We start from the raw sequence: 12,957 nt of genomic DNA, 5'->3' as shown, positions 1-12,957 counted from the left end.
AATCTACACAAAAATGGTTCACTGACCACAAAATCAATGTTCTGCCATGGCCATGCCAGTCTCCTGACCTGAACCCCATAGAAAATTTGTGGGGTGAACTGAAGTGGAGAGTCCACCATGTGGACCTCGGAATTTGAAGGATCTGGAGAGATTCTGTATGGAGGAATGATCTCAGATCACTTGCCACGTGTTCTCCAACCTCATTATGCATTATAGGAAAAGACTCGGAGCTGTTATCTTTGCAAAAGGAGGTTGAATAAAAGGGTGCCAATAATTGTGCCACATATATATTTGACAAAAATATTTGTTTTTTTGATAAAACTTGTGTTGTGTTTGCAATTGTTTATCCATTAGAGGATATATTTTTGTGAATATTTTGAATGAAATATCAAAAGGATAAACAATAAAGACATTTTTCACAGCCGCCTTTGCTCATATTTACCAAGGGTGCCAATATTTTTGGCCACCACTGTACATTTAGTCATTTAGCAGACGCTTTTATCCAAAGCGACTTACAAATGAGGAAAGTAATACTTCCTTCATACTGCCTTTTTAGTTTCACTGATTTAAATTAAAACAAATTATTGTCCAGCATTTTTTTTTTTTTTTTTTTTTTTTTTAACACTGAAATGCATCAAGAATCATCACTGAAAACAATCAGTACAGTAAAGCTAAAATGTCTGGCTGCATTATAGTAACGAGTATTGAGGGTAAAATGTGCTTAAGTGTCCTAAAAATAATGTCACAATACAAAAAATATTAATGGTTTTAAATGTAGGCTCTATTTTCTTTATGCAAAATATAATTTTTATAATTATTTTATACTGGAGAAAGACACCACCCACTCTTATCTTTTGGCCTTGAGAAAGACCTTTCATCTGGCTGGCTTCTTGCTTCACTGTGTACACTTACTCCAGGACTAACAGTCCACATGCCAGCAGAGGCCGTCTCTCATCCTCTTACATAACAGCAGTGGAATGTGTGCTAGCGCACGCGTACGTCAGCCGGGAATGCCTGAATAATGGAATATTCCAGACACTTGGAGTGGAGCAGAAATACAACAGAATCTCAGTTTTTGTGTATTATGTGGGTTTGCCTGGGCATGTGGATGTGTGTTTGTGTCTGAGACAAAGGTAGAGAAAGAATAAAAGAGCAGAACAAAGAGAGATGCTCTTAGCTTTGCAAGTGTTCCCATTTGTATAATTAGATTAATATTCTAGTTGCAATACAAGTTAAGCTCATTCGAAAGCATTTGTGGCATAATGTTGATTACCAGAAAAATTAATTTAGACTCGTTCCTGTTTTTTTTAATTTTTTATAAATAAAAGCAAAAATCAAGGTTCTAATGAGGCACTTACAATGGAAGTGAATGGGGGCCAATTTTGTTTAACATGTAAATACTTACTTTTTCAAAAGTATAACCACAAGACATAAAGGATATGTATGTAAATATGATTTAACTGTGATAAAATCACTTACAAACCTTTTCTGTGTAAAGATATAGCCAATTTTACAACTGCGTTACCATGACGATGTAATGTCAACAAACCCCAAATCCCTAAAATGACACAAAATTACAATTTAAACAACTTTAAAGCTCAAATAGTACACAAGTTTTAACAGACGAATTAATGCAAGTGCTTTTATGAAACGATAAGCTTCACATTTCTGTTTAAACCCTCCAAAAATTGGCCACTTTCACTTCCAATGTTTTTTTTGTTTTTTTTTTAAAGAAAAGGAGGAACGAGTCGAAATTAATTTGTGGTAATCAACATTATGCCACATATGCTGTCGATTTAGACACTCCTTTAACTTGTTTTGAACCTGGAATATTCATTTAAAGTGACAGCTCACCCAAAAATGTTTTTTTTTTTTTTTTTTCATTATGTTATAAGAAATATCAGCACCTCTGGAATGCAGCATGTCTTAACAAATTAGAGGACCACATCTAACTTGTATAATGACTATTAACACAGCTCTGTGTTTAATTTAATAATAGTATTGTGTGACCTCTTGACCCTGCAGGTCTAAAGTGCTCTGATAATCAGTGTACATTGTGAATCAGTGCAGATTTGCTGACTGAGCATGCTCGCCTGTGCCTCCCAGGTCCTGTGAGCTTTCCATTTCAGTAATGCTTTTCCATTCTCCAGTATAATCAGCAGCTTTCAGCAATATTTCTGCCCTGTGAAATGGGAGCATTAGGGAAAATATATGCCCATATATAACAGTATGGCAGTATTATGGAGTATTACCTTCATAAATTCTAGCAGCTGGTGTGTTATAAGATCCTGCACATCGGAAATGTACTACACTCCATGTTTTTGTGTTTGTAAGGTGGTTCTTCGTGTTAATATACCTTGTGATCTTTCTCTTTTAAACAAACATATGTTGTACATGGCCTCAAACTCTTCACAGTAAGTGCAAAATATCATTCTGTTAGGGTTTAGTTTAGTTGTGTGATGTTTAGTTATGAACAGGCTTTTTATGATTCTGCAGTGCTTTTTGTATTTGGCTTTGAGAAAGTCTGAACTGGTAATGATCATTTTGCATTTTCCCAATACCAGCATTTTTAATCCAAATCCTTTATACACTACTGGGTGGATTTTGTGGTTGTTGATTGCTTTTGTTGAAGCTCTGTGCTTTATGGGCAACTACGTTTATTTTGGTGTGTGTGGCATGCAGTGGGTATCGCTGTGTTTAAACACTTGCAGTGACTAACACAGTCTATCACCATCATGTCAATCACTGCAGCTGTTGACGATGCTCCAGTTTTAGTCATGAATTGCTGTTTTGGGCACAGAGCTCCCACTGGTAACCCAATACCCATTCCCAGCATACACACATACTGAAGTGTGTCAAGGATTCACTGTTCTTCATGGAAGGACACAAAAAGCAGAAGTAGCCCACATGAGTGCAAATTCACCCACATGAGAACAGGAAGATAAGGCTGTCATGCTAATTCAGTAAAATGGAAATATTTCTCAATACATGGCTCTCAGAATAACCTAGTCTCCATCCATGTTTCTCGCTGTTTTATTACTGACAAAGTGAAAATGTGTAAAAAATGTTTGCTGAATTTTTATCGTTATAAATAGTGTGCGTGATGTCATGCTTAAACATTTTGTCGCATAAGTTTTGCTTTATCGCAAAAGAAATCTGCCCTTAAGCCATTTCCATACAGAAATGTGTGTATATAGCTAATTGTGTAGGCCATTCCTTTCCTTCCCAGATGTCCCTAAATTTGTTTCCCCCGAAGTTTTGGTAAAATTGGGAAAGTATTGAGACAATTCATTAAAATTAGCCAGCTTAGTCATTTTAATTTCACAAATAAATGCAATCAGAAGACGAGGAATTGCAGTCAAACGGGAGCAGTTGCCCTACTGATAGGACTGTAATATTGGTCCTGATGTTGCGCCTATCGCAGGTTGCCACCGGTTCCGACCCAAAAGCGAATTGTCATGGCCCTGTTCAAGCTGGCAACCTGCACCAAGTAGTGGGGGAAACTTCCGGTCTTAGTATAAGGACCATCCATTTTTGCAGCGGTTTTGCAACCATCCAGTTTACTATTTGTTTTTCTATGTAAACGCGCTAGATGAACGTCTTTGTTTCGCTTTGTTTTTGTTTATTCTGTGTCTCGTACAGGAGCACTGTTTTTTTAGATGCTGTGTCAAGTTAAAAAGATTTTTAAAATGCGTAAAGCACTTCATTTAGCCTTTTTAAGCACAAGAATGCGATCGGTCTGAAGTCATCACAAGTGCTTGGCACACATCCAAATTTCGAATGCGCAGTTTTAGCATTAGAATGTGCATATTTTTCTTAAATTTGACAAATATTCGAATTTCACATTGACAACCCTAACATGCATTTATTATCTTTTGAATTGCATTATTATTCTTGAAAAATTATAGAATTATAATAATAATGTCACTTTACAAACAAGATCAGTTGTTTTAAAGGGATTGTTCACACAAAAATGAAAATTCTGTCATCATTCTTTCACATTCCTGTTGTTCCAAACCCATGTGAATTTGTTTTTTCTGTGGAACGCAAAGGCTGATGTTAGGCTATATGTTAGACTCAGTTGCCATTTACATACATTGCAACTTTTTTTCTATACAATGCAATTGAATGGGGAGGCCTGCATTCTGCCTAACATCTCCTTTTGTGTTCTATAGAAGAATATGAGGGACAGTAAACGATGACAGAATCTTCATTTTTGGGTGCACTGTTCCTTTAAAACTTAATGTTGAAGTGTGGCGTACATGGTGTACGTCACAATGACAAACTCTCATTCTATTCCAAGGCTATATCTGATGTAAATTAATAATCTGTTTATCTGAAGTGGGAAATAACTGTGAGTGAAACACTAATTTAGTGGAATGATGAAAAGGCAAATGACATAGATTGCACTTGATAAGATTACTGTTTCCATGACAGCAACCCCCTCACACTCGATGCTGGCTAATCTATGTGCCACTGTTTTTTTTTAATTATTATTTTTTATTATAGTAACAAGGATTACATGGGCTCTTTTGTCTCAATTTTTGTTCTTTTTTTTTTTTTTTCATACTTAATGAGCGACACTTGTTTATTGGTCAGGCCAGAGTATTACACAAGCATCATTGAGCATTTCATCACTAAAGGGTTTTGATTCAGAACAGCCTTTCTTCTGTTTACTTTTAAATGTCAGCTTTGCAGAACAGAGATATGGAAATCAGTTATTTAGAAGTTGGCACAGATTTAGTGTTAGGCCTAAACCCATGCTCATTACTGGACAAAGACCCCAGAATTCGATCGGTCATTTCTGCGATGCAGAAAACATGGACGGAATCACAGAATCCAGTCATAAAAACTAAATTAACTATTAAACGCAGAATGCCACAGAATTTGACATATTTGGGATAAAATGAATGTAGTAATGCTCAATTAATCAAAGTAAAATCTTGATATGTCCTAGTGTGATGATTAAACCACAAATGGCATAGATTTAATTAAATAAATATACAGTCTGAATATACTGCATGCTTCAAAGGGAATGTGTAAAATCCGGCCACTCATACACTGATAACACCTCATCATAAGCATAAACACCACGTGCGCTCTGTGTTTGTAATGGATTACAGACTGCAGAGCATGCATTAAGCTTGAAGCACACAGCAAATGCAAACTATTTTATAATTCAATCGCAGCCTTTTGCGGTTTAATAAGATCATATAATCCATATAGCGAACTTCTTATCCAGAGGTGTGAAGCTGTCGTCAAAAACAAACTCAAATTGCTTCATTCGGCTTTCTGCCAAAATAAATAAAATAATTTTATAGTGAGAGTATAAAAGTGTAAAATATAAATTAGGGGTGAAACAGTTCAAATTTCTCTTGGTTTAGTTTTAATCAGTGTTGGGCAAGCTACTCAAAAAATTTAGCAAACTAAGCTAACTACTCAACAAAAAAATTAGTTAAGCTAAGCTAAAAGCTACACTTAAAGGAATAGTTCACCCAAAAATGAAAATTTGCTTATAAAGTACTCACCCTCAGGCCATCCAAGATGTATCTGAGTTTCTTTCTTCATCAAAGACTTTTAGGATTTCATTTCAGGCCTCCTCCTCTAAACAATGCAAGTGAATGTCCTCCATTTTTTGACGCTCCAAAATGCAAATTTAGGGTGCATCAAAATAATCCACACGACTCCAGTCAATAAATAAAGTTCTTCTGCATGCAAACGGTTGATTATTTTTAGAAACATAATACATATATACTTTTTAACTACAAATGTTCGCTTCTGTACATCTCTGTGACCTGTGCTCATGAGAGGGATGACGTAAGCTTGTTGGTAAGGTCACGCATCACGTGGAGGAGGAGTCAGGAAGCGCGTCATTGTTTACAAGAGAAACTTGTGCCGTTCACAAAACAAAACAGTCCAAAACAATTTAAAAACAATATAAAATAAAAAAAATCATTTCCAAATAATAATAATAAAAAAAAGAAAATGTAAACAATGACTCGCTTCCTGACTCCTCCTCCACGTGACGCGTGACTTTACCAACGAGCTTACGTCATCCCTCTCATGAGCGCACGTCACAGAGATGTACGGAAGCGAACATTTGTAGTTAAAAAGTATATATGTATTGTTTTGTTTCTAAAAATAATCAACTGTTTGCGTTCAGAAGAACTTTATTTATTGACTGGAATCGTGTGGATTATTTTGATGCACCCTAAATATGCATTTTAGCCCGTCAAAAAATGGAGGACATTCACTTGCATTGTTTAGAGGAGGAGGCCTGAAATGAAATCCTAAAAGTCTTAAATTCTGTTTTGATGAAGAAAAAAACTCAGATACATCTTGGATGGCCTGAGGGTGAGTAAATTATCGGCAAATTTTCATTTTTGGGTGAACTATTCCTTTAAGAGAAAGAAGCAATTTACACTACAAGCTACATGCCAAAAGTAGCTTGCTACTTTTAAGCTACTTTTTTTTTCAACCAGATGCACAGAGCATACTGTCACAGACAAAGCATCTAAAAGACTTCACATGATGCTAATCTAAGCCATGGTACAGTATAGGGCAATGCAGTATACAGTATGGTGCAATATGAAATGTGCATGTAAAAAAACATGTAAATTCATATTTATACATGCTACCTATACAAACCCATGTGTTCAAAATGAAAAATCACTATTTTTAAATTTTATTTTTCATATTTATACTACTACCTCTACAAACCCATACCCATTTGAACATAATTACCTTTCCTTTTTTCCTGTATAAAACTTGAACAAACTATTCATGTTATCCTGCAGTTCCGTGTCTAGTTGTTGTATTTCTGTACTAGAAGCTTCTGATCAGAGGCCAAATTTCTTCTGGGCAATAACTGTATGATATCTGATGGTATTCGATGGTAATACCATGGTACTTTGAGATACAATTACCATATTTATGTACCATTCTGTATTTAAATGGTGCTTCAAAGTACTTCACGTGTTGAACTTAATAAAGACCTTCTTCATTCATTTGCAGGCTTGGTATCCTTTGATTGTAGATCCACTGCAACCAGCATTATCTTTATTTTCCGTATTTAAAAATATTCCACGAGCATGTTGCCAAGTGAGAGCATGCACCAAATGATTCAGCAGCGTGAGCTTTCTGAGTAATTCAGATTGAATCGCGAACCAATTCAGTCTGCTTTGCTATCACATTTGACCAATTCATTGTAAAGAACCGACTCAGATGAGCGATTCATTTGAGTCTTAGGGTGTGTTCACACTTAGCAGGTTTGGTTTGATTAAAACGAAATCTGGTGTAATTGCTCTGTTAGTGCGGTTCATTTGAACAAGTGTGAATGCTGCCATCCGACCGTTGGTGCGCACCAAACAAGCGGGCCGAGACCGCCTGAATAGTGGGTCTCAGTCCGCTTCCAAACAAACTCTGGTGCGGTTCGATTGATATGTGAACGCAACATGGACCAAAGACGTCTAAACGGACCAAAAACAGGAAGTAATTTGCCTAATACTTACCTCAAGCATACCTGGTTCTTCTCATCATAGGAGCTATGTTGCCCATTACAGTTCGGTACAGGCGTCGGAACCGCCGTCAGCCGTCCTTGCAGCATAACTTCGTTTGTGTGTGCAACGGAGGAATTCCTGGCACTGTTTTGATTCCTTTACACATTTTATTAACTCTTCGTTTGTTCTCAGCTGGTAAAAATACCACCATATATACATATATAAATCTAACAAGCGCATTTCGCCCAGCAGCCAGCATTGTTTTTGATGTTCAGCAAGTTCCGTCGCAAAATATACGTCATAAAAGCTGTCCAATCAGGTTGTGACTTTTTGCTGATGCCTTTTGTTTCGTATCTTTAGGTTCGGTGTTAAAAGTGCCAGTGTGAACGCTAAGCAAACCTGGACTAAATGTATCATTTTCTTTTTTGGTCCGGACCAAGAGAACCGAACTACAAGTGTGAACACACCATTACATCTTTAGTTCTGATTCAAAACTGCCGATAGTAAACACCAGGTGCACGCATGATGTAGCAGTGTACCTGATGTCAAAGCTACACCACTACCTAATCAAAAGTAAAGCTTTGCTACTGAAAAGCTACTTGATTTAAAAACTAGAGAAGCTACCACCTCGCTACTCAGAAATGTAGTTAAGCTAATAGCTTCGCTATATTTAGCGAAGCTACTGCCCATCACTGGTTTTAATTTTGTACATTTTAGCCTTTCTACTACATTCATTGCAATACAGAAAACAGACATGATCAGTTCTTACAAAAATTAACCATGGATTTACTATAGTAATATTGTAGTTACCATGATTGTAATAACCATGGTCTTTTGGCAGACACCATGGATTTACACATTTTGCATTTGATGTAAATTCTATGAATTTATTATAATTAGACGTGTTTTTTTTTTTATTATTATTATAAAATTTAATTAAACTTTAAATCATGGAATTCAGAAAAAAATAAAGCGGAAAAACAGAATTTGGGGAAAAAATAAACTGATTTAATAAGGCCTTACTAATGAATGATGGAGGAAATTAACATTTGAAAGTTAGGCCTATTAAATTCTTCAATGTATGTCAAATCTTTGCATCAGTGTGTTGTTTCAAACTGTATGACTTAATGGAACACAAAAAGAGAAGTTGAGAAGGCCGCAGAGTGCTCTTTTCCAATGGAAATGAATAGGGATAGATGCTGTTGAGCTCTAAAAATCACATTTGCACCATAAAATTAGTCCATATGACTCATGTGCTATATTCCAAGTCTTGTAAAGCCATGTAGTAGCTTGTGTGGGGAATAGAATGAAATTTAGGTTATTCACTGAATATCTTGTCCCCTGCCTGTGCTCATGAATCTCATTTGTGTTCACATATGCTCAAATAGCATCTAACAGCATTTGTTTCTTTTGTGTCTCGTAACTCAACATGCTGCGCCAATTTTGAATATTTGGAAGTGTGAACAAGATTGAGAGCTATGGCCAAGGGGAAGATTAATGTCTTAAATTTGTACTTGCTCAGTGAGTTTGTTGAAGATACTAGGTTCAGAAAAGTGTAGTTGAAGTGTTAAACTTCTTGTGCCTTTATTTGCTGTCAAAACCAGCCTCAGGTGTGTGTGTGGTGTTCTAAACTTTAGTTCCTCTATTTATAAAAGCACTCTAAAGTGTTCCTTCCTGTTATTCAGTCTTCACTGTGAAGTGCAGGAAATTGGTTTATCGTAAGACAGTAAAGTCATTTGGCTTTTGCTTAATGCTGTTCTGCTCTACTTATTACAAGGAGTCCAGCTGAACTAGACCCTCAGAGGCTGGGGTTTAGTGTTTACATTTGTATACAGACATTACTGGAAATAAACCACGTGGTACGTGGTGAAGGGTTTCACAGTTCGCACTAACCTTGAAGGAGAATGAGGTTTAATGAAACTGCTAGTCTGTGTTAACACTAATCCACTGTTTAATGGTTGTACAAGTCTGTGTGCCCTTAAAGGGACAGTTTACAAAAAATGAAAATTCTGTCACTTATTTTTTTTAAATAAATGTTTTTCTAAACCATTTCATTATCCCTTTAAGAGAAAAGTTTGTGTGCCGGCACAACCCACAGCAGTCTTCAAAAATGACATGCTGTGCGACATGATTAGAACTCGCACGCAAAACATGTTTGAACAAATCGAAGCGAGCCAACAAATGGCATATCCTCACTCAAAACCAACACACAAAGGCACCCGGCAGCACTCGCTCTGTTCCTTTGTGTTTAATTTGTTCTTGGCCTACTTTAGAAGTTAGTTTTAAGGCTGAGTTTTTTTTAACTCTTTGAAAACAGGAAGTTGTGATGATTTCATGTGCTGATTTCCTCAGAGATATTGTTGATAGATTTTTTTCCCATTCTAAGTTCATCAGAGATCAGCTTTAATATGTTGTTTATTAGAGGTTAAAAATGCGATTAGGAATTAAACTGATCTTGGATCAGATTTAAATTGTTCCTATAAAAAGTCATTCACTCTGCTCTTTTTACTTTCATTTTCTTGTAATTCTTTGAAGATTTGAGCATTGTTTACTGTTTAAAGAGTAGATTCTTTATCTTTTTTCCCTCATTCTGGTTGCTCTAAAGGGATTTCTTTTGAAATACCTCTTAAAAATAAATAATGATTTGGATATTTAATGTGTGTGTTTTTGTGTAATCTCTCAGATGATATATTTAAGGCACTCACTCAAATCTACATAGTTTTATTTTTTGGCTGTACTAAACCATTATGTCTTTTGTGTAATTCTTATATATGCATGCAAACACACAAAACAAATTACAGTTCTAATAACACACCATTTCGCCACTGTCATGATTTTAAAAGTTTTCTTTACATTTCTTTTAGGCATTCCTACTAGAGGTCGACCGGTAGTGGATTTTGCCAATACCAAAACTAAGGTGTTGGGAAAGGCCAATAATCAATGAATTGGGCGATTCGTTTTTCAAATTCATTTATAGAATGTCAAAAAAAATATATATTTCTTTACTATGGTGGGCAAAGACAAAGAGTCCAAAATGAATAAAATCCCAGTTGCAGTTTTTTGTACAACCAAAATCCCAATAATAACCAGAAAAAATTATGATTTGGTGTGTAATGTGGGATTTTTAAGAATAAAAAAGCCAGAAACACACCGGGGACTCTTATTTTGAAATGATGAAAAAAATGATCAGCAACTATCGGCAGATTTTTGCCGATAACCAATATTTCCAAAAAACAACTATCGGCAACGATTAATCAGTAAAACCGATATATTGGTCTACCTCTAATTCCTATGCTATATCACATATAAAGTAGAACAGACACATTTAAAACAATAACAGAGGTGGCCTGCCTGTCAGATATGTCTGGGGGTATTGTTTTGGAAATATGTTTAAAAAAAAAAAAAAAAAATGTTTTTTTTTTTTTGGTCCATAATGCTGCTAGTGGTGCAGAAATTATTACACACTGTACCTTTTGAATAGTGACATTTGAAGTGTTTTCTCTTTGTCTAGCCATAGTGATCTATTTAATTTTACATAATCCTGTCCTCTTCTGTGTTTACACCAGGTATATCCAGTGCTACTCTGCTACATTCTAAATCTCTACGTGGCCATAGGGACTGCTTCGAAAAGTACCATCTCATTGCCAACCAGAAGCTCTCCCGCGACAAGGCCTCCCACAGTGCATACGAGGACATGAAAAGGGCACTGAGCCAGCGAATCAACCGCATTATTCAGTACGCCCAGAACAGAGACTCTGAATCCATAGAGACAACCAGGCGCTGGGGGGCCAAACAGATTCTATGCCACACACAACAGGGCGGAAGGAAACTCGTGCCTCAGTCGGACGCCCAAGTGCCCCGTTACTCCCCACGCTGGGCGGAGGAGGCTTTGGCCGAGTCAAAATATGGTAAATCCAGGTTGGACTGTCACTCCGCTGAGGAGCTCGGCCTCAGCCTGCTGCAGAGCTCACATCAGGGATTGTGGGCCGGAGAGAGACACCACCCACGAGAACAGCAGAACAGAGAGCAGAGAGATGCAGCCAGACAGAGGAGACACACGGGACACAGTCGAGAACAGTGTAAGTGATGGAGATCTGTTAGATGCACACAAACATACAAGGCGATATTTCACATATTTACGATACATTCGATATTGGTTTGTTGGAGATTTAGAAGTATGCAATATTGTGAATATCACAATGGTTTTAATGCACGTTAAGATGCTGACTACCACACCTGGTGTTGCAAGTTCGAATCCAGGGCTTGCTGAGTGACTCCAGTCAGGCTTCCTAAGCAACCAATTGGCTGGTTGCTAGGGTGGGTAGAGTCACGTTGGGTTAACTTCCTCATGGTCTCTATAATGTGGTTCTCGCTCTCGGTGGGGCGCATGGTGAGTTGTGTGTGAATAGCGTGAAGCCTCCACAGTAACGCGCTCAACAAGCCACGTGATGAGATGCGTGGACTGACTCTCTCAGATGCGGAGGCAACTGAGATTCGTCCTCCGTCACCTGGATTGAAGCAAGTTACTATGCCACCACGAGGACTTGGAGCATATTGGGAACTGGGCATGCCAAATTGGGGAGAAAAGGGGAGGAAAAAAAAAAAAAAAAAATAAATAATATATATATATATATATATATATATATATATATATATATATATATATATATATATATATATATATATATATATATATTAGTGCCCGGCCGATATTAGCCTTTCACCGATATATCGGTGTCGGCGTATATTTTACCAATATGAAAACTTTTTTTCAGAACCTATAATGCAGAAAACAATGCTTTAGAATTATTGTCATAGCGTGGTTTGTCCAGCAGAGCACGCTCCGACTCCATTGTTTACAGAGCTGACTCTGAGCTGATGGTGGTTCTGCAGACAGGGCGGAGTTAAACGATCTCTTCTCATTAAATTGCTAACTAGTTTGTGAAATACATACTGGAAAGTTAATAAAAAAATACCCCATCATTTTATATAACTAACATAACGTTAACCCTGTCCCTGACAACCATGTCACTCATGTTTATCACATCTGTTTGCTGTTAGCCAGCTATAGTGTGTCAGTGCAGTCAATAATGTAGCAGATTGAAAGGTAAACATCAGAACAACTTTTTGCAGCTCAGCAGACAACGGTGCGGTGGTCTGCTGAGTGTTGATTTCACGTTTAGCTGTTGCCTAGTTGGTGAGACACAATGCTGGAAAGTAAATAAAGTCCATCTTTTACTCTCCATGACAACGAGCTTATAGCTAACTAGCTAATCACGTAGCTACTTTCATTGTTGTCAGCTGAGTGGAAGCAAATGTGTAAACATGTATTCACCAAACTGTTTTGTTCAGGATTCACAGTTTGGTACCCCCTTCAACCGAACAATTCCAGTCATTGCATTTATAAAATGTAATATTTAAAAGTCTGGTTTTCCAGACATTAAAATAGGATACGTAA

The 12,957-nt window shown here is 36.9% G+C and overlaps 1 protein-coding gene across 1 annotated transcript in view; it reads left to right on the top strand.

Annotated features, from left to right (window-relative positions):
• LOC127433619 (protein EURL homolog) overlaps positions 1-12,957 on the top strand; it is a 43,575-nt gene that overhangs the window by 15,397 nt on the left and 15,221 nt on the right. The window contains exon 3 of the mRNA XM_051685664.1: positions 11,066-11,578. Within this exon, the coding sequence (XP_051541624.1) occupies positions 11,066-11,578 (513 nt within the window). The remainder of the gene's footprint in view (positions 1-11,065; positions 11,579-12,957) is intronic.

This window comes from Myxocyprinus asiaticus, chromosome 43, assembly GCF_019703515.2.
Source record: "Myxocyprinus asiaticus isolate MX2 ecotype Aquarium Trade chromosome 43, UBuf_Myxa_2, whole genome shotgun sequence".
NCBI lineage: Eukaryota > Metazoa > Chordata > Actinopteri > Cypriniformes > Catostomidae > Myxocyprinus > Myxocyprinus asiaticus.
This window is presented reverse-complemented; position numbering and strand designations above follow the sequence as displayed.